This window comes from Halichoeres trimaculatus, unplaced genomic scaffold (assembly GCF_033239565.1).
Source record: "Halichoeres trimaculatus isolate MK-OKI-2021-1 unplaced genomic scaffold, fHalTri1.1 fHalTri1_scaffold_7, whole genome shotgun sequence".
NCBI classification, from domain to species: Eukaryota; Metazoa; Chordata; class Actinopteri; order Labriformes; family Labridae; genus Halichoeres; species Halichoeres trimaculatus.
The window spans coordinates 998,888-1,024,801 of NW_027437185.1; the positions used below are offsets into that span (position 1 = coordinate 998,888).

The 25,914-nt window shown below is 45.1% G+C and overlaps 1 protein-coding gene across 1 annotated transcript; it reads right to left on the bottom strand.

Moving 5' to 3' along the window:
• Window positions 1-10,428: 10,428 nt before the first annotated feature.
• LOC141793867 (uncharacterized) lies at window positions 10,429-12,690 on the bottom strand. Its single transcript, XM_074674742.1, is given in 6 exon segments — window positions 10,429-10,693; window positions 10,833-11,020; window positions 11,232-11,379; window positions 11,851-12,044; window positions 12,160-12,288; window positions 12,568-12,690. Coding segments are annotated over 6 exon segments (1,047 nt in total).
• Window positions 12,691-25,914: the final 13,224 nt, after the last annotated feature.

Here is a 25,914-nt window from a genome sequence, read left to right on the forward strand (position 1 = left end):
TGACTCTGACCCGCTCACAGCCGTCATGATGCCTTCATACTGACGGTCAAAACCACAAACATCCGCACCGAACACAGAACTAACAGCAGAGTTGTTACAGTATGAACGCCAGAGTCTGTACGTGTAGGTGAGGGAGGTGCGTTGTTATGATAAAATGACATGTTTTTTAAAGGTAGTATAGTATAGTATAGTATAGTATAGTATAGTATAGTATAGTATAGTATAGTATATGGTATAAAGGTGTTTCCATTGCATATTTTGTGATAAACTTCTCTGAAAAATCACCTCATGAGAGCATAAAAACTTTTTATCCAAATTTGAGAGGTTTTGCGAAATTTTGGTGTCTCCATTATTATTTTTTTACGACCTTTAAGTTGCACAAAAAAATAAGTGAACCTCATTTACTGTAGTGAAAAGATATTCATTTGAATCAAACCAGAAGCCAGAGTCCTTTAAAATAGATAGATAGATAGATAGATAGATAGATAGATAGATAGATAGATAGACAGACAGACAGGTACTTAATTAATCCCTCAGGAAGGTTACCCCAGGAAATTCAGATTCCAGCAGCAGTTGCACCAAAGAATAGAACCAGCACACAAATAGAAAAAAAATATATAGGATACAAACTCAAGTTATATACAAGCACTATACTGTACACAGTAGCTGCAATTATAATAGTACTTCGGTTTTGTTTATAGAATTCACGTCATGATCTTAGGTCAATATGTAAATGTTTGAGAGTGTGTTATCGGTTATCGGTAATCGGTATCGGCCTGTAGAAGCTGAAAGTTATCGGTATCGGTTCAAGAAAAAAGTTATCCTGCATCCCTAACTCCAGAGAATTCACCTAATAATAAAATGCATATCTTCTTAATTAACTTAATTAATCTATATAGTTACGCACTCATAATATCCAAGGTGCTTACAAATATAAGGTGTGGCTTATGAGAGGGTCCTGTGGATTGGACTAGACCTAAAAATTCTGGAGTCGTGGACTGATCCAGGCCACCTTGCCTCCAGATTGCTAACAAGGCAGTTAGCATCACAGATCATCTGAAAAGGTGACAAGTAACTTATTAAGATCCTTTTAGGCACAAAACTGAAGAATCCATATAAGTCTAACTCACTACAAATTACTCTTACCTGAACATTGATGCTTTGGAAAGATTTCCTGTTGATATAATCTCCCTCATGTTCCCCTGAGGGACGTTGAGTTCTAATGTGGGTGCAGTCCACGGCACCAATCATGTTAGGAAAAGCTGTAACACAAAAAAGTATCCAGCTGTAAATGATCGAATTGGAACCAGTATTTGCAAGCTAAAATTAATGTTACCTGCAATCTTGTAGAAGTCCTCCTTGATTTAGAGCTGTCTTCTATGGCCATTTTGGTTTTAAAACAGAAAAACAAAAAAAAAAGTCAGTTTTTTCGTTTTTTTTAAATTTTGTTTTGAAACAGAATAATGAAAGACCGAACCATACACGGATTGTACTTCAGTCCATCGTGTGAAAATCTGTATCTCTCAATGAGATAGTCTTCGTCAAATGCCATTGGGTCTGACCTGTCCCTGAAAACTCCTTCGATTACAAATGCTCGTCTGATGATGAGCGCTACCTCATCTATCAGGGTATCATTTGTTCATTCCACATTCGTTTAAGAATCCAAAATTGGAAAACGGATAACGACTTGTTATTCAATTTCTCGTTTTCAAATCAAAAATCAGAAAACAAATAACGGTCTATTTTTCGTTGTTGATTCGTTGATTTTGTTTTGAAATCAAAGTTAGAATATGAGAGAATAGAATTATAATGGGATTTTTGCTCTATTCGTTTTTGGTGTGTATCATTTTCGATGTGTTGTGACCCGGAAATTGTTGACTTTTTTCTCAGGGAGGCCAGTCAGTCTCTACCGTTTCCATTGATGGGTGAATCGAGCCGCAGGATAGCCAACATTTGATGGTTTTACAGCTATCATTTGTCAACGTTTTTATCAAGGATGGACGTGTACGTGCTTTTTAAAGAGGGGAAGCGTGTCACACTTAGGACGGAAGATATGACAGTAGATAAAGTTTCTCATATTTTTAAGGTAAGTTATGCAACTGGCACTAACGTTAAACCATAGTGTGGAGCTATTGGCTAGGCTAACGTTTTATTGAGCAACTATTATCATTCTTTTCAGGTAAACCGCAACTGCCTATACTTAACTGACCACACTAACGTGGCCTTGTACCCCATGCCAGACAGGTCATTCGATATATTTTCACTGAGCCCAAACTGCCACTACAAGGTTTGCGGCGAGTCTGCGACTGAGAGCCAGAGCCAGCCAACCCCAACCCCCGCTCCTCATCGCTTCTCTTTTCACTGTACAGCCAGCGCCAGTAAGTCTCCTATATAATAACAATAATCAACTTTACACATCTGAATACATACATTGCACATTCAATACTTGCCTGCGCTAGAGTACTGCTCCAGGTCATCAAGTCTGGTTTCCAGATATTCAATCTTCCTTTCATGTTCCATGTTTTTCCTTTTCATCTGTTTTATTTCATCCAGTAGATCAATTATGATGGCTTGCTGCTTTGTGAAGGTTTTCATCTCAGTTGTCATCATGTTCATTGCTGCTTTCAATTCTTCAATGTCATTTTGGAGAATTTTCATTGCCATCTTAAGCTTTGGTAATCAAGCTTCAGTAAATTTAATGGATGAATGAGTGTATAAACAATGATATTCACCTGGATGGCAGCTGGTAGTCTTGGGCCTGGATGGTAGCTGGAAGCCATGGGCCTAGATGGTAGCTGGTAGCCTTGGGCCTGGATGGAAGCTGGTGGTTTTGGGCCTGGATGGCAGCTGGTAGCCTGGATGGTAGCTGGTAGCCTTGGGCCTGGATGGTAGCTGGTAGTCTTGGGCCTGGATGTAAGCTGGTAGCCTTAGGCCAGGATGGTAGTTGGTAGCCTTGGGCCTGGATGGTAGCTGGTAGCCTTGGGCCTGGATGGTAGCTGGTAGTCCTGGGCCTGGATGGTAGCTGGTAGCCCTGGGCCTGGATGGTAGCTGGTAGCCTTGGGCCTGGATAGTAGCTGGTAGTCCTGGGCCTGGATGGCAGCTGGTAGTCTTGGGCCTGGATGGTAGCTGGTAGCCTTGGGCCTGGATGGTAGCTGGTAGTCTTGGGCCTGGATGGTAGCTGGTAGCCTTGGGCCTGGATGGTAGCTGGTAGTCTTGGGCCTAGATGTAAGCTTGTAGTCTTGGGCCTGGATGTAAGCTGGTAGCCTTGGGCCTGGATGGTAACTGGTAGCCTTGGGCCTGGAAGGTAGCTGGAAGTCCTGGGCCTGGATGGCAGCTGGTAGGCTTGGGCCTGGATGGTAGCTGGTAGCCTTTGGCCTGGATGGTAGCCTTCAGCCTTGAGCCTGGATGGTAGCTGGTAGTTTTGGGCCTGGATGGTAGCTGGTAGCCCTGGGCCTAGGTGGCAGTTAGTAGTCTTGGGCCTGGATGGTAGCTGGTAGTCTTGGGCCTGGATGGTAGCTGGTAGTCCTGGGCCTGGATGGTAGCTGGTAGCCTTGGGCCTGGATGGTAGCTGGTAGTTTTGGGCCTGGATGGCAGCTGGTAGCCTGGATGGTAGCTGGTAGCCTTGGGCCTGGATGGTAGCTGGTAGTCTTGGGCCTGGATGTAAGCTGGTAGCCTTAGGCCAGGATGGTAGTTGGTAGCCTTGGGCCTGGATGGTAGCTGGTAGCCTTGGGCCTGGATGGTAGCTGGTAGTCCTGGGCCTGGATGGTAGCTGGTAGCCCTGGGCCTGGATGGTAGCTGGTAGCCTTGGGCCTGGATAGTAGCTGGTAGTCCTGGGCCTGGATGGCAGCTGGTAGTCTTGGGCCTGGATGGTAGCTGGTAGCCTTGGGCCTGGATGGTAGCTGGTAGTCTTGGGCCTGGATGGTAGCTGGTAGCCTTGGGCCTGGATGGTAGCTGGTAGTCTTGGGCCTAGATGTAAGCTTGTAGTCTTGGGCCTGGATGTAAGCTGGTAGCCTTGGGCCTGGATGGTAACTGGTAGCCTTGGGCCTGGAAGGTAGCTGGAAGTCCTGGGCCTGGATGGCAGCTGGTAGGCTTGGGCCTGGATGGTAGCTGGTAGCCTTTGGCCTGGATGGTAGCCTTCAGCCTTGAGCCTGGATGGTAGCTGGTAGTTTTGGGCCTGGATGGTAGCTGGTAGCCCTGGGCCTAGGTGGCAGTTAGTAGTCTTGGGCCTGGATGGTAGCTGGTAGTCTTGGGCCTGGATGGTAGCTGGTAGTCCTGGGCCTGGATGGTAGCTGGTAGCCTTGGGCCTGGATGGTAGCTGGTAGTTTTGGGCCTGGATGGTAGCTGGTAGCCTTGGGCCTGGATGGTAGCTGGTAGTCTTGGGCCTGGATGTAAGCTGGTTGTCTTGGGCCTGGATGTAAGCTGGTAGCCTTGGGCCTGGATGGTAACTGGTAGCCTTGGGCCTGGAAGGTAGCTGGTAGCCTTGAGCCTGGATAGTAGCTTGTAGTTTTGGGCCTGGATGGTAGCTGGTAGCCCTGGGCCTAGGTGGCAGCTGGTAGCCTTTGGCCTGGATGGTAGCTGGTAGCCTTGAGCCTGGATGGTAGCTGGTAGTTTTGGGCCTGGATGGTAGCTGGTAGCCCTGGGCCTAGGTGGCAGTTAGTAGTCTTGGGCCTGGATGGTAGCTGGTAGTCTTGGGCCTGGATGGTAGCTGGTAGTCCTGGGCCTGGATGGTAGCTGGTAGCCTTGGGCCCAGATGATAGCTGGTAGGGTTGGGCCTGGATGGTAGCTGGTAGCCTGTGGCCCAGATGACAGCTGGTAGCCTGTGGCCCAGATGTAAGCTGGTTGTCTTGGGCCTGGATGTAAGCTGGTAGCCTTGGGCCTGGATGGTAACTGGTAGCCTTGGGCCTGGAAGGTAGCTGGAAGTCCTGGGCCTGGATGGCAGCTGGTAGGCTTGGGCCTGGATGGTTGCTGGTAGCCTTAGGCCTGGTCTGTAGCTGGTAGCCTTCAGCCTGGATGATACCTGGTAGTTTTGGGCCTGGATGGTAGCTGGTAGCCCTGGGCCTAGGTGGCAGTTGGTAGTCTAGGGCCTGGATGGTAGCTGGTAGTCTTGGAACTGGATGGTAGCTGGTAGCCTTGGGCCTGGATGGTAGCTGGTAGCCTTGGGCCTGGATGGTAGCTGGTAGCCTTAGGCTTGGATGGTAGCTGGTAGTCTTGGGCCTGGATGTAATCTGGTAGCCTTTGGCCAGGATGGTAGCTGGTAGCCTTGGGCCTGGATGGTAGCTGGTAGTCTTGGGCCTGGATGGTAGCTGGTAGCCTTGGGCCAGGATGGTAGCTGGTAGTCTTGGGCCTGGATGTAAGCTGGTAGCCTTGGGCCTGGAAGGTAGCTGGTAGTCCTGGGCCTGGATGGTAGCTGGTAGCCTTGGGCCTGGATGGTAGCTGGTAGTTTTGGGCCTGGATGGTAGCTGGTAGCCTTGGGCCTGGATGGTAGCTGATAGTCTTGGGCCTGGAAGTAAGCTGGTAGTCTTGGGCCCGGATGTAAGCTGGTAGCCTTGGGCCCGGATGGTAACTGGTAGTCTTGGGCCTGGAAGTTAGCTGGAAGTCCTGGGCCTGGATGGCAGCTGGTAGTCTTGGGCCTGGATGTAAGCTGGTAGCCTTGGGCCTGGAAGGTAGCTGGTAGTCCTGGGCCTGGATGGTAGCTGGAAGCCTTGGGCCTGGATGGTAGCTGGTAGTTTTGGGCCTGGATGGTAGCTGGTAGCCTTGGGCCTGGATGGTAGCTGATAGTCTTGGGCCTGGATGGTAGCTGGTAGTTTTGGGCCTGGATGGTAGCTGGTAGCCTTGGGCCTGGATGGTAGCTGGTAGCCTTGGGCCTGGAAGGTAGCTGGAAGTCCTGGGCCTGTATGGCAGCTGGTAGGCTTGGGCCTGGATGGCAGCTGGTAGCCTTGGGCCTGGATGGTAGCTGGTAGCCTTGAGCCTGGATGGTAGCTGGTAGTTTTGGGCCTGGATGGTAGCTGGTAGCCCTGGGCCTAGGTGGCAGTTGGTAGCCTTGGGCCTGGATGGTAGCTGGTAGTCTTGGGCCTGGAAAGTAGCTGGTAGCCCTGGGCCAAGGTGGGAGTTGGTAAACTTGGGCCTGGATGGTAGCTGGTAGTCTTGGGCCTGGATGGTAGCTGGTAGCCTTGGGCCCAGATGATAGCTGGTAGGGTTGGGCCTGGATGGTAGCTGGTAGCCTGTGGCCCAGATGACAGCTGGTAGCCTTGGGCCTGGATGGTAGCTGGTAGACTTGTGCCTGGATGGTAGCTGGTAGCCTTGGGCCTGGAAGGTAGCTGGTAGTCCTGGGCCTGGATGGCAGCTGGTAGCCTTGGGCCTGGATGGTAGCTGGTAGTTTTGGGCCTGGATGGTAGCTAGTAGCCTTGGGCCTGGATGGTAGCTGGTAGTCTTGGGCCTGGATGTAAGCTGGTAGTCTCGGGCCTGGATGGTAGCTGGTAGCCTGTGGCCCAGATGACAGCTGGTAGCCTTAGGCCTGGATGGTAGCTGGTAGTTTTGGGCCTGGATGGTAGCTGGTAGCCTGTGGCCCAGATGACAGCTGGTAGCCTTGGGCCTGGATGGTAGCTGGTAGTCTTGTGCCTGGATGGTAGCTGGTAGCCTTGGGCCTGGAAGGTAGCTGGTAGTCCTGGGCCTGGATGGTAGCTGGAAGCCTTGGGCCTGGATGGTAGCTGGTAACCTTGAGCCTGGATGGTAGCTGGTAGTTTTGGGCCTGGATGGTAGCTGGTAGCCCTGGGCCTAGGTGGCAGTTGGTAGTCTTGGGCCTGGATGGTAGCTGGTAGTCTTGGGCCTGGAAGGTAGCTGGTAGCCTTAGGCCTGGATGGTAGCTGGTAGTCTTGGGCCTGGATGTAAGCTGGTAGTCTTGGGCCTGGATGTAAGCTGGTAGCCTTGGGCCTGGATGGTAACTGGTAGCCTTGGGCCAGGAAGTTAGCTGGAAGTCCTGGGCCTGGATGGCAGCTGGTAGGCTTGGGCCTGGCTGGTAGCTGGTAGCTTGGGCCTGGATGGTAGCTGGTAGCCTTGAGCCTGGATAGTAGCTTGTAGTTTTGGGCCTGGATGGTAGCTGGTAGCCCTGGGCCTAGGTGGCAGTTGGTAGTCTTGGGCCTGGATGGTAGCTGGTAGTCTTGGGCCTGGATGGTAGCTGGTAGTCCTGGGCCTGGATGGTAGCTGGTAGCCTTGGGCCTGGATGGTAGCTGGTAGCCTTGAGCCTGGATGGTAGCTGGTAGTTTTGGGCCTGGATGGTAGCTGGTAGCCTTGGGCCTGGATGGTAGCTGGTAGTCTTGGGCCTGGATGTAAACTGGTAGTCTTGGGCCTAGGTGGCAGTTGGTAGTCTTGGGCCTGGATGGTTGCTGGTAGTCTTGGGCCTGGATGGTAGCTGGTAGCCTTGATGTTAGCTGGTAGCCTTGGGCCTAGAAGGTAGCTGGTAGTGTTGGGCCTAGATCGTAGCTGGTTGCCCTGGGCCCAGATGGCAGCTGGTAGCCTTAGGCCTGGATGGTAGCCTTGAACCAGCTGGTGGTCTTAGGCCAGCTGATAGCCTTGTACTGGCTGAAAGTCAGTCCAAAACCTGGATTGTAGCTAGTTGTCTTTCATCTGATCACAATTTAAACCTTACATTTATCAACACACCTCTTCACAACCAGGGTTTATATTTAGGGTGAGAAAATACAAAGGATTGTTGAGGTTTTTAACAGATTGTCTGGCACAGATTCACAGTACACACAGTCACAGCAGCCATCTTGGAATTCCAATTGAATTCCAATATGCCTCCAATATGCCTGTACACGCATTTGTATATCACAACTAAAACTTTTATTCAGTCATTCATTCAGGTTCTGCAGTTGGAACTCCCACTGTTGCTCCACGGGCCTCTTCTGTAAAAACCTTCCAAAGGTGATGCATTAAACATGGGTCATAACTGTCATACTACATTAGGTGATGGGAATACTAGCTACTCCAATTAGGAGTAGGTTATATCAACGTGGCTGTAAGCAGGAATGGGGGAAATTTTAATGAATATTTTTTTCTACATGCTACAGGCATGCTACAGGCATGCTACAGGCATGCTACAGGCATGCTACAGGCATGCTACAGGCATGCTACAGGCATGTAGAAAAAAAATACTCTCTGTGACACCTCCAGAGGTAACAGTTTGCCTCCAAAATGTCAGTAGTAGATTATTGTGGGCCCTCCTCCTGATTGGTTGCTGTCTTCTAGCCATGACCATTCACAGCTGATCACAAAGCATCTATGGAAAACTTTGCAAGGGAACTGTCAACCCTTGAGTTGTTGCCGGGAATTGATATTTTTATACATGCTTGTAGCATTCCCTAAGCTGTCTGAATATAAGAAAAATAATACAAAACAATTAGATTAAAAATCCAAATAACTGCATAAAGTGGCTTTAAATCACCCCTCCATTTAAGTATAATTTTATTTAAAATATATACAATTCTGACTATATAGTTAAAGATGTGACATGTTTGACATTGATAGTATCAGAGCACCTTCTTTCAACTGGTTACTTTGTCATTCAATTACACATCGCATCAGTGGTCTTTTGTAACAGTCCAGTAGACACTACTTAGCTGTATTTGTTTGTCTGTAATCTCTAAACAATTTTTATGTAACATGTGTTTATATTTATTTAGGAATATCTTCATGGCCGAGGTGGTCGAGGGAAAACTGGAGACCAACCAGACACTGACAGTTCACTTCTCTGAGTTTGAAGCCTCTGTTGATGGAATGATGGCCAAAATAAAACAGGCCCTCAACAGAGACAAGGGCCTCATCCTCACAGATTCACAGGGGAACCAAATCCTCGACTCTCAAGGAACCCAAGGTAGAGTTTCCCATTCTGCAGTGAATGTTTTGTAATCCCTTTGTATGAAATGCACTTGTTGTATAATAGTAATAGTTACATTGACTAGTTTTAGTCTTTGTTAGCAGCACCATTGAGCTGTTCACATTTCCTTGAGCAAAACACTAGCTGAAACCTGTTCTAGGAAAACTGACATGCCAGGAGGAGCAACCACACAGCCACTCCCAATATCTTTATAGTTTAATTTTGATTTACTTTTCAGGATATCAGTACTGGAAGCAGAACTCAAGGAAGGTGTTTGCAGTGTCGGAAAATGATTTCCAAGAACTACACAGCCAAAAAAGGAGGAGAATCAGGTATCCGAAAAGCTTTGTAGGGTTCTATATTTTTGAGTTTGATATTTTTTACAATATTTATATTTATGTAACATTTGATCAATACAATGTTTTTTTTTTCAAACACAGGCCATCATACTGTAGTGCTGCTGATGCTCACATTCAGATTAAGACTTAATAGGAATCCCAAACACTGCATTGAATAGCTTTAATCAAAATTCCAATGGAAGTAGTCACATCCTCTGAATACAAAGTGATAGATGAGAAATGATATTCATATTGCCATGATAGTTGTTTTGCTATGATTGCAAATAACTCTTTGCTGGACTTGTTATACATTCAGTCAACAGAATGACACAGGCCTCAATCATGTCATGGACGACATTGAAGAGGTAGTCCTTGCAGCCCAGGGACTTAAAAAGGTGACCACCAGAATCAAGGAACTGATTGAATGTACACACAGAGGAGGGTCAGTGAGCCTGACCGAGGCTCAGGCAACATCAGTCAGACATGCTTTTGCATGCCTCATCTGCAGAGGTCAGTTATTAACAACTTGGTCCTTCTCCATCCTACCCCCACCTTTTAAACTTTATTCACAATGTGTTTTCATCTGACAACTGTAAAAATTTTCAAAAGATAGACTTTTTCTTCTGAGGATCGTTGTTTAAGTGTTTTCTGAATCAAAATTTCTGGCCCACTGTGTGATCCCTTGGTGACAGCATGCTGCAAAAGCCTTATTGGCTGCAGCACCTGCGTGGGGGAGTGGAAGAAAATTTCCACCTTTTGTCCTAAGTGTGGGGAGGAGAATTTTGAAGGGAAAACTGAAAAAGTCAATGGTCTATCTGATGGTTTGACTGCACTGGGGAGTGCTCTCTAGCAATAATGCTTCGCACAGTTCAGAATGTTCAAAATGTAAGTTACTGTTATGCACTTTACACAGAGTTGTGTTAAGGTTCAATTTACCCTGGTAAGCATTGAGAATGTAAGCTACTGTTAAGCACATTTGCATAGTTTTTGCACTTTTATATATTTTATAAAGAAGCTATAGGTTAAATAGCATACCTCAGCACAATGTGTGCCTACCTCAATACAGATTGTATGTTTTCTTGTTTTATATTTACTTTTTTACATTTTAATAAAGATTGAAGCAATACAACTTGTACATTTATTTAATCCAACAGCTTTTTAAGCATATCTCTGTGTAGCATTGATAAGGTATAACAAGGCATCTGTGAAAGGAGTTTAATCATGATTGACTGTATGATTACAAAGATCAGAGATGTCTGAGTGGTTCTCTGCAAAGGTTTGCTCAGCCTGACACCTGTCCTCCTCAGAGGAAAATGGGTCCGTGCCAAAGGTTGATGTCCAAGTCAGTGAGGAGTGCAGCTCTTGCTCATACATGTTTGCCACTACAGAGGCATTGGGCAGCAGCTCAGCAGAAATCTTTGCCGGATATCCTCCCGCTGCTAGTTGATTGGGTACCCCACAGCCTAAAACAAGATGAGAGGGGAAATGACACAATGTACAATGGAATGCCTTGTTTGAGTGTAGGTGGACAATGTTTTGTGCTTGTAGGAGGAAAATGAAATGTTACTTCTAAAGCTTTGCACATACTCAATTTAGCATACCTGAAATCCTGTGCCCGTTTCCATGCCTGCACAACCCTGCTCAGTCCAATTTGGCTTAATTGGCATGTCAAGTTTGAGACACAGAATCTTGTCATGTTGTCCTCCATGTTGATGGCTTCCTGGTCTTGGAGATGTACTCGGGCTTGTTTCAAAGGGTAGTTAACCCCTTTATTCACCTCTGGCCAAATCCTTTCTACTCTGAGACTCTGTTGACAACAAAACATGTTTTCAGATTGGGCTGTGGCAGATTAAGAGTAGCATATAGTTAGTCTAGGTCTGCCCAGACCTTACTCTCCCTGAGAATATGGGTCTGGGCTCATACAATGCATTTTAGAATTCTCTATCACAAAATGTGATGGACACATTCCAACCATGATTCTCACAATGCATTAAACGGTGGTTATAAAAAAGCCTCACCCTTGTTGATGTTGTTTGGCGATATGGTTCCCTGCTGAGGTTGTGTCTGCATCCAGACAGCTTTTCTTGCATGTACAGGCACATGTTAAACTCCTTGCCGTGATCAACCCTGATTTGGTCCCACATCCCATTGTCAATAACCGTAGAGCTGAAAAAAGTGGACAATTTTAACTGTGCATTAACAAATCCTATAAAAGTGTATTACATGAGTTAATAGACAAAGTACATATCACATAAATAGAGCAGTCCAGTTTTGATATCTTTAACCTCCCCATAATTGCCATAAAAGTCATATTTTGACCATCTGCCTGCTTGCCTGTCTGTCTGCCTGTCTGTGTGTATGTCTGCCTGCTTGCCTGTCTGTTTGTGTGTATATCTGTCTGCCTGCCTGTCTGTCCGCCAGTCCATCTGTCTACCTGTTTGTCTGTCTGCCTGCCTGCTTGCCTATCTGTCTGTCCATCTATCTCTATCATCTCTGTCTGCAGAAATGGTCAAACTAGATAAAACCTAGGCAATTGTTACGAGGCCAACAATATGTTGACCATTGTGTATGGTTGAGTTGAATAATATTTATTTTTATGGTTTTATTTATATTTATTTATTTTGTGGACTTTCTCACCTGTAAACTTCATCATAAATGACAAGGTTGTTTTTGGTTGGCATGGTGGATTGAACCACAATTTTGCTACTGTACCCGTCAACTGCCACGACATGTGTCACTCCAAACATCCCAAGCTTTTCATTTTGATCTATGTGAAGTTTATGTCCCATATATTCAGCATGGTAAGGGATTGGGTTAAGATTATGTGCACCCTAAAGAAGTGGGGCAAATTTGATCAATAACTTGTATATTCAACCTTTCATTGAATGATTGGTCTAACAACTTTTTTACTCAAGATTACAGGTGAATCATTGGGTAAAACGTTACCTGGTGCCTCAGTTCATGGTATGGCTGATGAATCTCTCTTAGAACTCCTCTGACCCGTCATTCTCCTGCATGTATTCCCAGCGAAGACAGGTAGCCAGTCATGAATCTGCGACCATATGATGGGCCCGTCTGTTGGAGGCAACAAGACCTAAAATGTCAGTGAATGTAGGCTAATCTCACAGGCCTGTCTGACCCAAGTAAGCAAGAATTGGACTCCTGCTACTCACATATTTTGGTGAGTAGCAGGAGTCCGAGTATATCGGGCTATGGAACAACGTAGGCTGTGTGGTCAGTATGCGTTCAAGCCGTAGCTGATGTCTTCATGGAGGTATATATAAGGTATAAAAGTATGTAGCTAGCTAGCTAGCAACTGTCAAACGTAACGTTAGCTAGAAAAATATGACCTACCTCGTATGTTGAACCGACCACAGCCCTCTCAAGTTCTGCATCAGTAACATGACGTTTCCGCCTGAGGTTGTGTTGGATGCAGAAACGTCTGACACTCATTGCAGAGCATCTCCGGGCACCCATCTCCTGCAAAGTCACTGAAATGTCTGTGTGTGTCTCACCAGCTTCGAACAACTGCTCAATAAGATTGGCATATTGTTCTAGTGTGCCCATAGTGGTCTATTTATATGTCATTCACTGTATATCGCCTTCTCTACCTCTGTGAACAGGTTTCAAGATCCGCGCGGTTAAAGACTGGCCTCCCTGAGAAAAATATCAACAACTTCTGGTTCACAACACATCGAAAATGATACAAACCAAAAACGAAAAGAGCAAAAATCTCATTATAATTCCATCCTCTCATATTCTAATTTTAATTTCAAAACAAAATCAAAACAACAAATTATAGACCGTTATTTGTTTTCTGATTTTTGATTTGAAAACGAGAAATTGAGTAACAAGTCGTTATCCGTTTTCCGATTTTGGATTCTAAAACGGATATGGAATAAACGAATGATACCCTGATACGCATCCAATACATCCTCCAAAAAAGGGCATGCCATCATGAAGAGGTAACAGGTGAAGAGGAAGTTGGACCTATATATACTATGTTGCCCTCTTCAGTCGCTATTGGAAACCATCCTTGCAACTCCAGCAATCGTTAAAAGTAATAATTCAATTAACTGCAATGATATACATATCAAACCCCTAACAGCAATTTGAAGGCTGTCTTTATTATTACTGCAATATAACAGTAGGGCTGACAATGAGACAGAATGAATGAACAGAAGGATTGTTTAAGTTAAAAAGTGGAGTCAGAATGATGTGGGACCCTTTCACTCCTAAAGGTGGAGTCCTAAAATAGGACGATTTTCCTGTCTGTTATATTGTAGTCCATTTCAGTGGTGTGATATATTTATTTTTTCCTTTGTTTCTCCTCTTTCTCATTCTGTAGGTTTAGGGTTGTTTTTTTTTATTTTTTATCTATTTTCTTTTTTTACACCAGTTTGGTTTAGTACTAATTCCAGTAAGGCCTAATTTTTTCCATTTTCTTTATAATAAGTTTAAACCTTTTATTTTAAGATTTGTATTAATAAAGAAAGGATTCTCAAATGTCTGTGTTAAATTTTTTTTTCTTCATATAATTTGTGCAAATAAATAATACTAAAGTCAACCAGCAAATGCAATGACTACCGTTGTAAGATATGGGTGCAGGATGATTAATGATGTAATGTGGAGAAAAAGCATGGAAATGCTGTAAACCACACTCATTTCTTACATTACAGAGAGCAGAGCCAGCGCAGGATCAATCTTATCCTGGAAAGTTAGCCTGGTCTGGAGCAGGCTAACTGCAGAGAATAAATCACCATGGTAACTAGTCCGGGATAAACTTGACCAGCTTTTTTTTCAACCGACTTGAGGCTAACTTCATCCAGGATAACCAATGTTTGCCAGCTTTATCCCTTATCCTGGTTTTGTGCAATACCCCCCAGGCGTGCAATGTGTTTTGTTGTGTTTTTTGTATAGCCAGCTTGTGTGTGAGTGTGAGTGAATGCCAACAAGGTTCTTTTGTGTTACTTTAAGGTACTAGGTTGCTAGGCGCTACCCAAGTAGCTGCCTGTTGCAGCAGCTCTCTCGTCTTTGTCCGTTTCTTGTTAATTTTTTCGTCTCTTTTTCGTCATCTTTGTATTTGGAGTGGATCATCACTTTGTATGGTTCATTGTCGGTCACGGACACCAAACTTTTTGTGGCTTCGGCGATATTTTTTACTACTTTTCTCCTGTGTTTGTCTGGAGACGTGTAACCATGGCTGCATTGTTTACATGCAAAATTAGCTGTTAGCAGCCTGTAGCATGTCAATGCTAACTAGTGTAGGGCTTGATGATTTCTCTCGAGCTGAGGAGGAGGAGGTGAGGACGACGTGCTGGTTCTCGGATGTGAGCTGGGAGGTAACGACGTGGACCTGTCCTTCCATCCATCTTTGTTGGGAACGTGGGATCTCGCTCCGGGGGATGGATGAGCTAGCTGTGCTAACCCAGCGGCATCATGCTGTTCACGGACGTGGCTGACGGAGCTGACATCGGACGCCGCGACACATCAGAGGAGCTTCGCCTGCTGTGAGCAGACAGGATCCAGGAGACAGAGACTGAACAGACTGCTGGGGAGGCTCAGTCCTGGACCCTGTGGAGGTGGAGACTGGCTGGGCTGGAGAGTGGTGGACGAGTGGTGGACGGGATGTCGTCATCTAATTTCTTATGGACATTTTTGCACTTTCTATACTCTTTCTTACTTTTGTTTTCTTAAATGCTGCGGTGACTCCTGAATTTCCCCTCTGGGATAAATAAAGTATTTTCTATTCTATTCTATTCTATTCTAAAGGTGTCCTTTAAAGTGTTCAGCAATATATTGGTGAATATTGAGCTGAAAAAGGTGAAGTTTGTGTTTAAGGTAAGCATGAAGACTTAAAGTTACTTGTTACTTATTTCTACTCCTTCAAAAAGTTAAAAATAGAAAGTAAAATACAATGAATGTAATATACACTCACTGGCCACTTTATTAGGGTACACCTGTCCAACTGCTCATTAACGCAAATTTCTAATCAGTCAGTCACATGGCATCAGCTCAGTGTATTTAGGCATATAGACATGGTCAAGATGATCTGCTGCAGTTCAAACTGAGAATCAGAATGGAGAAGAAAGGTGATTTAAGGGACTTTCAACGTGGCATAGTTGTTGGTGCCAGACGAGCTGGTCTGAGTATTTCACAAACTGCTGATCCACTGGGATTTTAACCCGCAACCATCTTTTGGGTTTACAGAGAATAGTCCAAAAAAGATAAACATTTTCCTGTGAGTGGCAGTTCAGTGGGCCAAAATGCCTTGTTGATGCCAGAGGTCAGAGGAGAATGGACAGACTGGTTGGAGCTGATAGAAAGGCAACAGTAACTCAAATAACCACTAGTTACAACTGAGGTCTGCAGAAGAGCATTGGAAGATTGGAAAAATATTGCCTGGTCTGATGATTCTGGATCTCTGCTGCCACATTTGGATGATGGACTCATAATTTGAAAGCATGGATCCATCCTGCCTTGTATCAACAGTTCAGGCTGCTGCTGCTGCTGGTGTAATGGTGTGGGGGATATTTTCTTGGCTCACTTTGGGCCCCTTAGTACCAACTGAGCATGGTTTAAAATCCACAGCCTACCTGAGTATTGTTGCTGACCATGTCCATCCCTTTATGAGCACAGTGTACCCATCTTCTGATGGCTACTTCCAGCAGGATAACGCTCCATGTCATAAAGCTGGAATCATCTCAGACTGCTTTCTTCAACATGACAATGAGTTTGCTGTACTCAAATGTCCTCCACAGTCCCCAGATCTCAGTCCAATAGAGCAGCTTTGGGATGTGGTGGAACGGGAGATTCTCATCATGGATGTTCAGACTACAAATCTGCAGCTACTGTGCGATGCTATCATGTCAATATGGGGCAAACTCTCTGAGGAATGTATCCTGTACCTTGTTGAATCTTTGCCACCAAGGATTAAGGCAGTTCTGAAGACAAAAGAGGGTCCAACCTGGTACTAGCACTGAATACCTAATAAAGTGGCAGGTGAATCTATCTATCTATCTATCTATCTATCTATCTATCTATCTATCTATCTATCTATCTATCTATCTATCTATCTATCTATCTATCTATCTATCTATCTATTAATTAAGAAAATTACTAGTAACTTACTTTTGTGCATTGGCATTAATTACACATTGATGTATCAGATATATGATCCAACTGTTTGTTGGAGCACAACACATAAAACTGTTTGAAAAAAAAAAGAAAAAAAAAGCAAGGCACCCGCTCTGGGTACAGCCAGGTCTGTCAGAACTTCTGTTGCTTCATGAATGATTTCTGTGCCTGCTGGAAGTGGAGAGGGTATGTCATTAAATGTCAAGATTTTCACAATATACTTGTATTTCTTTCCACTAAACAAAAAGGAAAAATTGTCTCGTCCACAAACACAAGATATTTAGTACAGTCACAAAGGAGCAGAGAAACCTTAAAATAATCATATTCATGAAGCTGAAATCTGAATTCCGTCTTCTTTTTCTAAAATAATCACTTAAACCATTGTTACAGAGTGCCTTTAGACGTACCAGGTTGTAGCAAAATATTTCATTTATTTTTTAAAACAAGATTCAAATAGGCAAGAACACTATGAGGAGGCGCTCCTCACGGAGACATCTCCCAACTCTCCTCTCCAGCCCTAGGCTCTGGAGAGGCCTCCTCACTCTCTGCTGCACTACCTCTTTTTTCTGTTTCAAAATCACATTTTCTCCAAAGTGTGAGTATCTCACAACTGTGAGTATCTGTAGTTCACACCCAAAAAAGCAAAATTATATTTTATGTGCTTATGTACCCTCAGCATGATGTCATAAAAACAACAAGTTAATACATTTTTTACTTTCACACAGACTACCCATGGATCAAGTAACAAACTTAAATCTAAGGTTAAAATTAGTGCAAGACTTTAACTTCAAAAGGCAATGACTCTAAACATTATGTTCACAGTAACATTCTTTTATTTAGTCATCAATGTAAAATGGCCCAGCCATGCAGCTCATGCCGGTCAAACATTCATCAACAGTGTGACAGTTAGAAAAAAGCAAATGTGTCTTCTACTGACTTTGTAAGAACAACTAGTATAGCAAATTAACAACAACTAACATGACCTGGCTGCTGTAAAACAAGCAAAACTATTCTCACCAAGCCTTAAAGTTTAGTAATTTTCAGAGAAAAATGGTGTTTCTGTCTTCATCCTCTGCTTCCCTCCATGTCATGAGGCATGCACAGTCTGACAGCCAAACATTCAGCTTTCAAAGGAAACTTTGAAGACTTTTAAGCTGTACCAACTGAATACGCTTCTATGTTAAGTTAAGGCAGAAATATGTGTTCAAAGTCAATAAATAATTTAGTCAAAACTGTTTCCTTTATTTTCATTAAGACCAACTTATTAAAATAAGTTATCAACTAATTACACTGTATTCATGTTACAAGCTTGAATTCTTAAGCAGAAAAAGCTCTTTATTTTAAGCTTTACTTACTAACCCTATGAATGATTTCTAAGAGTGTGTGAACAGTGAGCGACACTCAGCCCTCCCACAGCTCATCCACCACTTTGTGGATTCATAGAAAGTTGCAACTTCAGTTGTGTTAATCTAACTTTGACAACAACACTTGGATTTGCTACTTCCCTCAACGCTGTCAACTGGCCTGTCACTGGACTCCAGAGCCCAGGTGAGTTTAAACATACTGTATTTGTCTTTCATGGAACCAGTTCCTAACACTGGTCTGTCCTTCTTCCCACACCATATGTGTTAGGGTTAGCTTCCCAGGGTAGTGTGTTTTTAAACTTAGCTAACCTGTAAGAGTACAGATAGTCAGTGAGTTTCTGGACAGGGCTCTGCAGGTTTCATCCAGATTTTCTGGAAACTGAGCCCCAGACCTGTGAAAAATGATAGATGAGCTTGAAAATGCTGATTGGTAAAGTTCAAACTTACCTGGACTATGAAAGGTATTGGTGATGACAGACCTATGGCTAAGTCCCTCCCTCAAACACAATGAGCCAATCACAGTGCATATTGCCCTTCCTGTACACTCAGACATCCTCTGCCAGTCAACCATTGAAATGCAGCACAGAAGGTTAGCTCTGTGCTGCTGAGGTGAGGTTTCATGGGTTTTTTCTGAGAAACTGTGTTTATGGGGGGGCAAGGTATTCTGAGAGGCTGGGTGACAGGTGGATATTTGACCCTTTCCTAAGACCCATCCTACCAGAGAAAAGAGTCTTATCTGTGATCAGACTCCTGGTGTTGGTCTCTGTTAGTAATAGCATGTGTTTCGGAGGTTTCTTAGGAAAGACTGGTTGTGATATGGCTCTTTTGAAATAAAGATTGACTGATGATAAGTACAGGCCTCCACAGGCTGACAGTGAGCTTTGTTTCTGGGTTGAGCGTGTCTGAAGAAAGACCAGTGGGGAGAAAGCCTCTATTGAAAGCCTATTTTAGATGAAGACCTTGTTTCCATGAATACCAATTTTCTCATATTGTTAAATATCAATGGTTTATGCTCTTTCAGTCTGCTGCAGCTGTCTGTCAGCGAGTACACAGAAGGAACGCCACATCGCGGAGGGAACGCTTCATCAACACAGGTCTCTGTCTCTCTGGCTAATGAAGAGAGAGCAGAGAAACACAAGAAGCAGACAAAACAAAGTTTTCTGCCTTCAAAAAGGGCTCTACATTAGACGGAAGGAAACTGAGACGCACAAAGAGAGAGACTAACAGGACCAGCAGGAGACAGAGACAAAGACAAGCACAAAAAGAGACGGACAAGACCAGAGCAGGAGACAGAAACGAACACAGAAAGAGAAAGAGACGGACAAGACAAGCCAAGGAGACAGAGACGCACAAAGGAAAAGACAGACAAGACCAGAGTAGGACACAGAGACAGAAAGAGAAAGACAAGACCAGCGCAGGAGACAGGACACATACAGAAAGACACAGACAGGACCAGAGTAGGAGACAGAAACAAACACAGTAAGAGACGGACAAGACCAGAGCAGGAGACAGAGACAAACACAGAGAGAAAAAAGACAAGACCAGAGCAGGAGACAGCGACACATACAGAAATAGACAGACAAGACCAGAGCAGGAGACAAAGACAAACACAGAAAGAGAAAGACAAGACCAAAGCAGGAGACAGACACACATACAGAAAGAGATGGACAAGACCAGAGGAGGAGACAGAGAGGCATACAGACAGAGACAGACAAGACCAGAGGAGGAGACAGAGATGCATACAGACAGAGACAGACAAGACCAGAGTAGGAGACAGCGATGCATACAGAAAGAGACAGACAAGACCAGAGTAGGAGACAGAGACAAACACAGAAAGAAAAAAGACAAGACCAGAGCAGGAGACAGCGATGCATACAGAAAGAGACAGACAAGACCAGAGTAGGAGACAGAGACAAACACAGAAAGAAAAAAGACAAGACCAGAGCAGGAGACAGAGACAAACACACAGAGAGAAAGACAAGACCAGAGCAGGAGACAGAGACACATATAGTTAGAGAACGACAAGAGCAGAGCAGGAGACAGAGATGCAGAAAGGAAGAGACAGACAAGACCAGAGTAGGGGACAGAGACACATTCAGTAAGAGACAGACAAGACCAGAGCAGGAAACAGAGACACACACAGAAAGAGACAGACAACACCAGAGCAGGGGACAGAGACACATACAGAAAGAGCAGGAGACAAAGACAAACACAGAGACAGACAGACAAGACCAAAGCAGGAGACAGAGACACATACAGAAAGAGATGGACAAGACCAGAGCAGGAGACAGAGATGCATACAGACAGAGACCAGAGTAGGAGAAGGAGACTAAGACAAACACAGAAAGAGACAGACCAGACCAGAGCAGGAGACAGAGACAAATACAGAAAGAGATGGACAAGACCAGAGCAGGAGACAGAGACACATACAGTAAGAGACAGACAAGACCAGAGCAGGAGACAAAGACAAACACAGAAAGAGAAAGACAAGACCAGAGCAGGAGACAGAGACACATTCAGTAAGTCACAGACCAGACTAGAGTAGGAGACAGAGACACATTCGGTAAGAGACAGACAAGACCAGAGCAGGAGAAAGAGACAAACACAGAAAGAGAAAGACAAGACCAGAGCAGGGTCCCTCTCTTTCTGTTTCAGAGACGTGGGGTCTCTCTTTCTCTCTTTCTGGTCTCTCTTTCTCCCTCATCCTTCACTCTCTCTCCCCTGTTTCTCTCTTTTACTTGACCTTTTCTCTCTCACACTCTCTTTCCCTGTCTCACTCTCCATGTCCCTGTCTCTCTCTCTTCCATCATCCTGTCTCTCTCGTTTGTCCTCCATTCTTCTCTCTCCCCCCATCTCTCTTTCTGTCCCTGTCCCTCTCTCTTTCTTTCTCTCTCTCTCTCTCTCTCTCTGAGTGCATGCTGAGAGCGGCTGGGTGAGTGTGTCAGAGAGCATTTCTGAGTGTTTATAAGTTTTTCAAACTCTTTTTTCTTGTTTTTGGCTCTAGTGGTAAAGTTTATGTGTTTGTGCATCACTTCTCTGTCATCGTTTTGGGATCTGTTGGTTGACTGTGTGTGTTTTGGTGTGTTGTTTTGCGGCTGCCGCCGCAGCCGGTCACTCGGCTATGGCAGCACATGGCGTCTCCGAGTTTGAGAAACTGGCTCGCCGACACGCCATCAAACTTTCTCCTGCTGTCAGTGTATCAGTGGCTCCTCCACTGATACACTGACGGCTGTGGGTGCTGTTGTGGGGTATGACAGTGTAAAGTCTGCGTCCAGGATGAACAGCACGGTGGTTATTTTCTTAGACAGCACAGAAAAGGTGAATCAGCTGATTGAGAGCGGAGTTGTGATCCAGGGATCTCTCACTCCAGTCTTGCCTCTGGTTAGCCCCGCAAAGAAAGTTGTGATTTCTACTGTGCTTCCTTTTTTAAAAAATGAGCTGTTGGAGAGAGAGCTGTCCCGACATGGACAGTAAGTATCTCCAGTGAAAATGATTCCTCTGGGCTGCAAGTCTCTGCAGCTGAAACACGTTATGTCTTTTGGGAGACAGGTCTTCATGATCCTCAAAAAGGGTCATGAAGACCTGAATCTAGTTCTCAGTTTCCTTATTGATGATTTCAGTTACACTGTTCATGTCACCTCTGATCATTTAAAGTGTTTTGGCTGCGGCGCAGAGGGACACCTTGTCCGTGCATGCCCAGAGAGAGTGGTTGACTGACAGCCAGGCTGCTGCGCAGGCAGAGCCACCTGTCCGAGCAGCGCACAGTGACATGCTCTCAGACACATACACCATGCAGAACACACACACAGACACACACACACCATGCAGAACGCGCACACAGACACACACACCATGCAGAACGTAGACACACAGGGGTGTGTGAGCAGGGAGGTGAATGAGGCTCCGTCTGCAGACACTGACAGTGTGCAGAGTCAGCGGGATTTAAAGGAGCAGGTTGGCCTGACAGCCACCAGAGTGGCTGAGTCTGTTTTGGATGATGAGAGTGTGATGGAAGCTTTTCGCCAAAAGGAAAAACACAGAAACAAAATGTAACACAGTAAGGAACATGAAACTGTCAAAGACAGAGCTGAAGAGTTTTTCCCCTCAGACTGAGGTTAACACACAGATCTCACAGGAGGATGTACAAGGCACACAGGGAGACATGCAGAGCACACAGAGTGACACATCAGGTGATGTACAGGATACACAAGAAGGTGAGGGTGGGACAGAGGCCATGCAGGTGAAGACCACGAAGGGGATGAGGGCTGTGAGAGTGGAGGATTTTTTTCCCTGACCGCTCTTTGTGGACTCGGTCAAGTTTCTTATAAAGATCTGGCATTTTGGGGCAGCCTGGTTTCTCTGATCCAGAGATTTTCAGGTTAAAGAAACTGATACTGAGGGTTTAGGCTTAATTAGCTCAAGAAGATTAAGTGTGTGTTGTGTCTGTTGGGAATCAGCTTTCCACCCAAAAAATGGGTGTACGCTTCTTTCCATGCACAGATCAGCATTTATCAATCTGACCGTGAGCGTCAGGTACGCTCAAATCCCACGCCAGGTCTGAGTTCGTGTTCACAAGTTTCATGTCAGTGGGCAGCGCGGTGCAGCGAGGGAAATCTGTCTATGGAGGAGAATTATTAGATCATATGAGGGCTAAACTTCTTTGGACAGCAAAAGGGATGTTCTTAGATTAATTTTTAGATTGTCGAATTGGATATGACACCAAGAATGTTTCTAACATTTCTCTATTCTTCCACTAATCTGTATAATACATCGCTATGAAAGAGCAGCGTGAGCTGTCAGCTGATTTCTCCGTATAAGAAATGGGCTTCCTTTATCAGTTTACTTTAAAAAATAAGAAAAACGAGAGATGATGTAATCAGTTTTCAATACACTCCCATGTCCCATGATGAAGTCTCAGCAGAGAACATTTGGACGACGGTGGATCAAACCTTTAGCAATGATTTTATTTAAGGAAGCTGTATTGATTACAGGAGTTACTGTAAAGATGATTCACTTCTCATAATATTATCACATTAACATGAACTGTGTGTGTGAAAAAGTGACTATTTCATAACAAAAGACTTAGTTACACGGGATCACAAATGCGATCGTTTTGTGGTACAAGTAATCATAAAACTCGGGTCTATCCGTGTACAATTGCCCACAATCGACACACTTCAGCTCCACTCCCTCCTCAGTCTGTGACAGGTTCAGGTTCAGGCTGGAGTCTGCAGCTTCTTTCAGAGCTCAAACACATTTTTAAAAGACAACTTTCCACGTTTCTGGACATGAACGGAAACATTTGATAATATTGTGGCTTCTGATAGTCAGAAATCACGGATAAATTAATGAAGGTGTAAACGAAGGATGTGTATATTAAATGTTTAAAGCTCTGCTGTATTTTACTTTGTCACACCCACACTGCTGAATCACTGCAGTGATTTCCTTGCAGGTGAGTTTTTTTCTGACTCACTGTAATGCCACTTTCTCTGGCTGCCAAACAACGTGGCGTCGTTTCTCTCTACCTGTGTTGCTATGGTGTTGTCGATTACCTGTGGTGATCCTGGCTGCAGTGTGGCTGCTCTCTCTTCTCCCCCTCCCCTCCCTGAGCAGCTGCTTGGGTTTTCCCGTGGCTGCACCTCGATGATTGGGCCATCAATCTGCTCCCGGGGGCCCTTCTGCCCACCAGTCACCTGTACAACCTCTCACACCCAGAGAAAGACGCCATGGAGGCGTACATCAAAGACACCCTGGCCACAGGATTCATCTGTCCCTCCTCCTCTCCAGTGGGGGCAGGGTTTTTCTTTGTTAAGAAGAAGGACTCTCCCTCTGCTCTTGCATTGATTTCAGAGGTTTAAACAACATCACTGTAAAAGACAAGACCCCTCTACCCCTGATTGACCCCTCCTTCAAGCCTTTGTGTGGGGCTCAGGTTTTCTCTAAACTGGACCTCAGGAATGCATACTGTAACCCAGGTGAAATATACTGGGTTGCTGCCCTCTTTCCTGAGTAAAGAGGTTTTAACAAGTGGTCTCGCGATATTCTCGCGGGTTCGCGGGCTACAGGTTACATAGGCCGTTTGGCCAATGAGAGCATGAAGTTGGGTGACGTCAGAGGGGGTAACGTGGGGTTGAACAGCCTACCGGGTGGCTTATCAGTCAGTGCGGGAGTTGTAGAGGCAGGAGACGCGCTTCACTGAGAGCTACAGGTTTGTTTTACTTATTTCGGTACCTTTCTCTATGTTAAAAAACTCTGATACTGAATCGTGCTTACTATGTGGCTTGTAGGAGCCTCTTACCGTGACGAATTCGAGGATCCGAGCTGGAGTGAAACGAAATCTGACAGGTGAGTCTGTCTCGTCCATTTAGCTTAGCCAGCCTCATTCATTTTAACTGGTGCGGTTAGCACAATTGTTTAATAAGCAGCATGCTGGTTGCTCCAACGTGATCCGACAGAAATGAAATGAAATACGGGTACGGAAGACTTGCTTATGTTGATTTGTTATTTAGAAGAGTTTGATTTCAAGTCATGACTGATTGTATGTCTGTATGTATGTATGTAAATTACATATGATACGTTCGTAGACTGACAGTCTTTTGATGAAACAGAAGAGATTATAGCACTCCCCGTGCTATAATAAGAATTGTGCACAACCCTTTATTTTTGTAATATTTGAATTTATAAGAATTATGGTCCTATTCTCCAGGACTGGACTTCGATGGCGAGCTAACAAGGAGCCTAGATACCACGAGGACTCGTAAAGAAACTAATCCTGCTGGACTGGTAGGAGGCTCTTGTAGCCACAAGGACAAGTTTTCCTCTCTTCCACACAATACCAAACATCGCATCTGCAAAACTTTTTTTCTCTTGGATTCTATGAATGGATTACAACGTCCTTAAATGAACTCTGGGGGTGGGATTATGGACTACAGGGGTTCGTCAGGGCTGATGAAATTTCACTATCTTTTGCACTGTATATATTATGCACTGTGTTGGATCTTGTCAATGTGTTTTTTGTGTCCTCTTGTACATATTGCCTAATATAAGAAATTCAAACTTGATCTGAAGCCTCAGTCTCTCACTCACACTCTCCCTGAGACCAACCTATATTCTGATCACTAGCCTACATCATAGTACATTTAAACAATTGTATGGTACAAGGGTTACAATATCACCTCATCCGAATCTGTGAAGGAGACGAGTGGAAGACGGCATTTAACACCCCGCTGGGCCACTTTGAATATCAGGTGATGCCGTTTGGACTCACTAACGCCCCTGCCGTTTTCCAGACACTCATGACAGATCTCCTCAGAGACATGTTAAACAGGTTTGTGTTCATCTACTTAGACGACATCCTCATTTTCTCAAGATCCCTTTCTGAGCACAAGATTCACGTCTGGCAGGTCCTACAATGCCTACTAGAGAACCGCCTTTTTGTGAAGCCAGATAAATGTGAATCCCACGTTTCCTCAACTTACTTCCTTGGATACGTCTTCGCCAAAGGGGAGTTGAGAGCAGATCCAGCCAAAATCAAAGCTGTTCAGGACTGGCCCGTCCCTGCTATGTGCAAGGAACTTCAGAGGTTTCTAGGCTTTGCCAACTTCTACAGACGCTTCATCCAGAACTACATCAGAGTGTCCTCTCAGAGAGCCTGAGCCCATCCTGCCCCCAACTTGCGTCATAGGAGCAGCCTCCTGGAAAATTGAGCAGGTCGTCAAGGAGGCTCAGAGAAATCATCCCAACCTGGGTACCGGACCTCCAGGCCGCCTGTTTGTCCCTGACCCAGCCCTCCAGCGGGGACATTCATGTAAGTTGACCTGCTACCCTGGAGTGACCTGGACTCTCCAGTTCCTGAGGCAGCACTTTTGGTGGCCCAGCATGGCCAAGGATACACGGGAGTTTGTCCTTGCCTGCTCCGTCTGCGCCCGGTGCAAAACCTCCCATCAGGTCCCTGCTGGTTTGCTGCACCCTCTCCCTACCCCCAGCCGAACCTGCTCACACATTTCCCTGGATTTCATCACTGGTCTACCTCCCTCAGAAGGTAACACAGTCATTCTTACTATTATTGATTGCTTTTCTAAGATGGTTCACTGCGTGCCCCTCCCCAAGTTTCCCACAGCTTTGGAAACAGCTAACCTCCTGATGAAATATGTTACCAAACTCTGTGCCATCCCAGTGGACATAGTGTCTGATCGTGGTC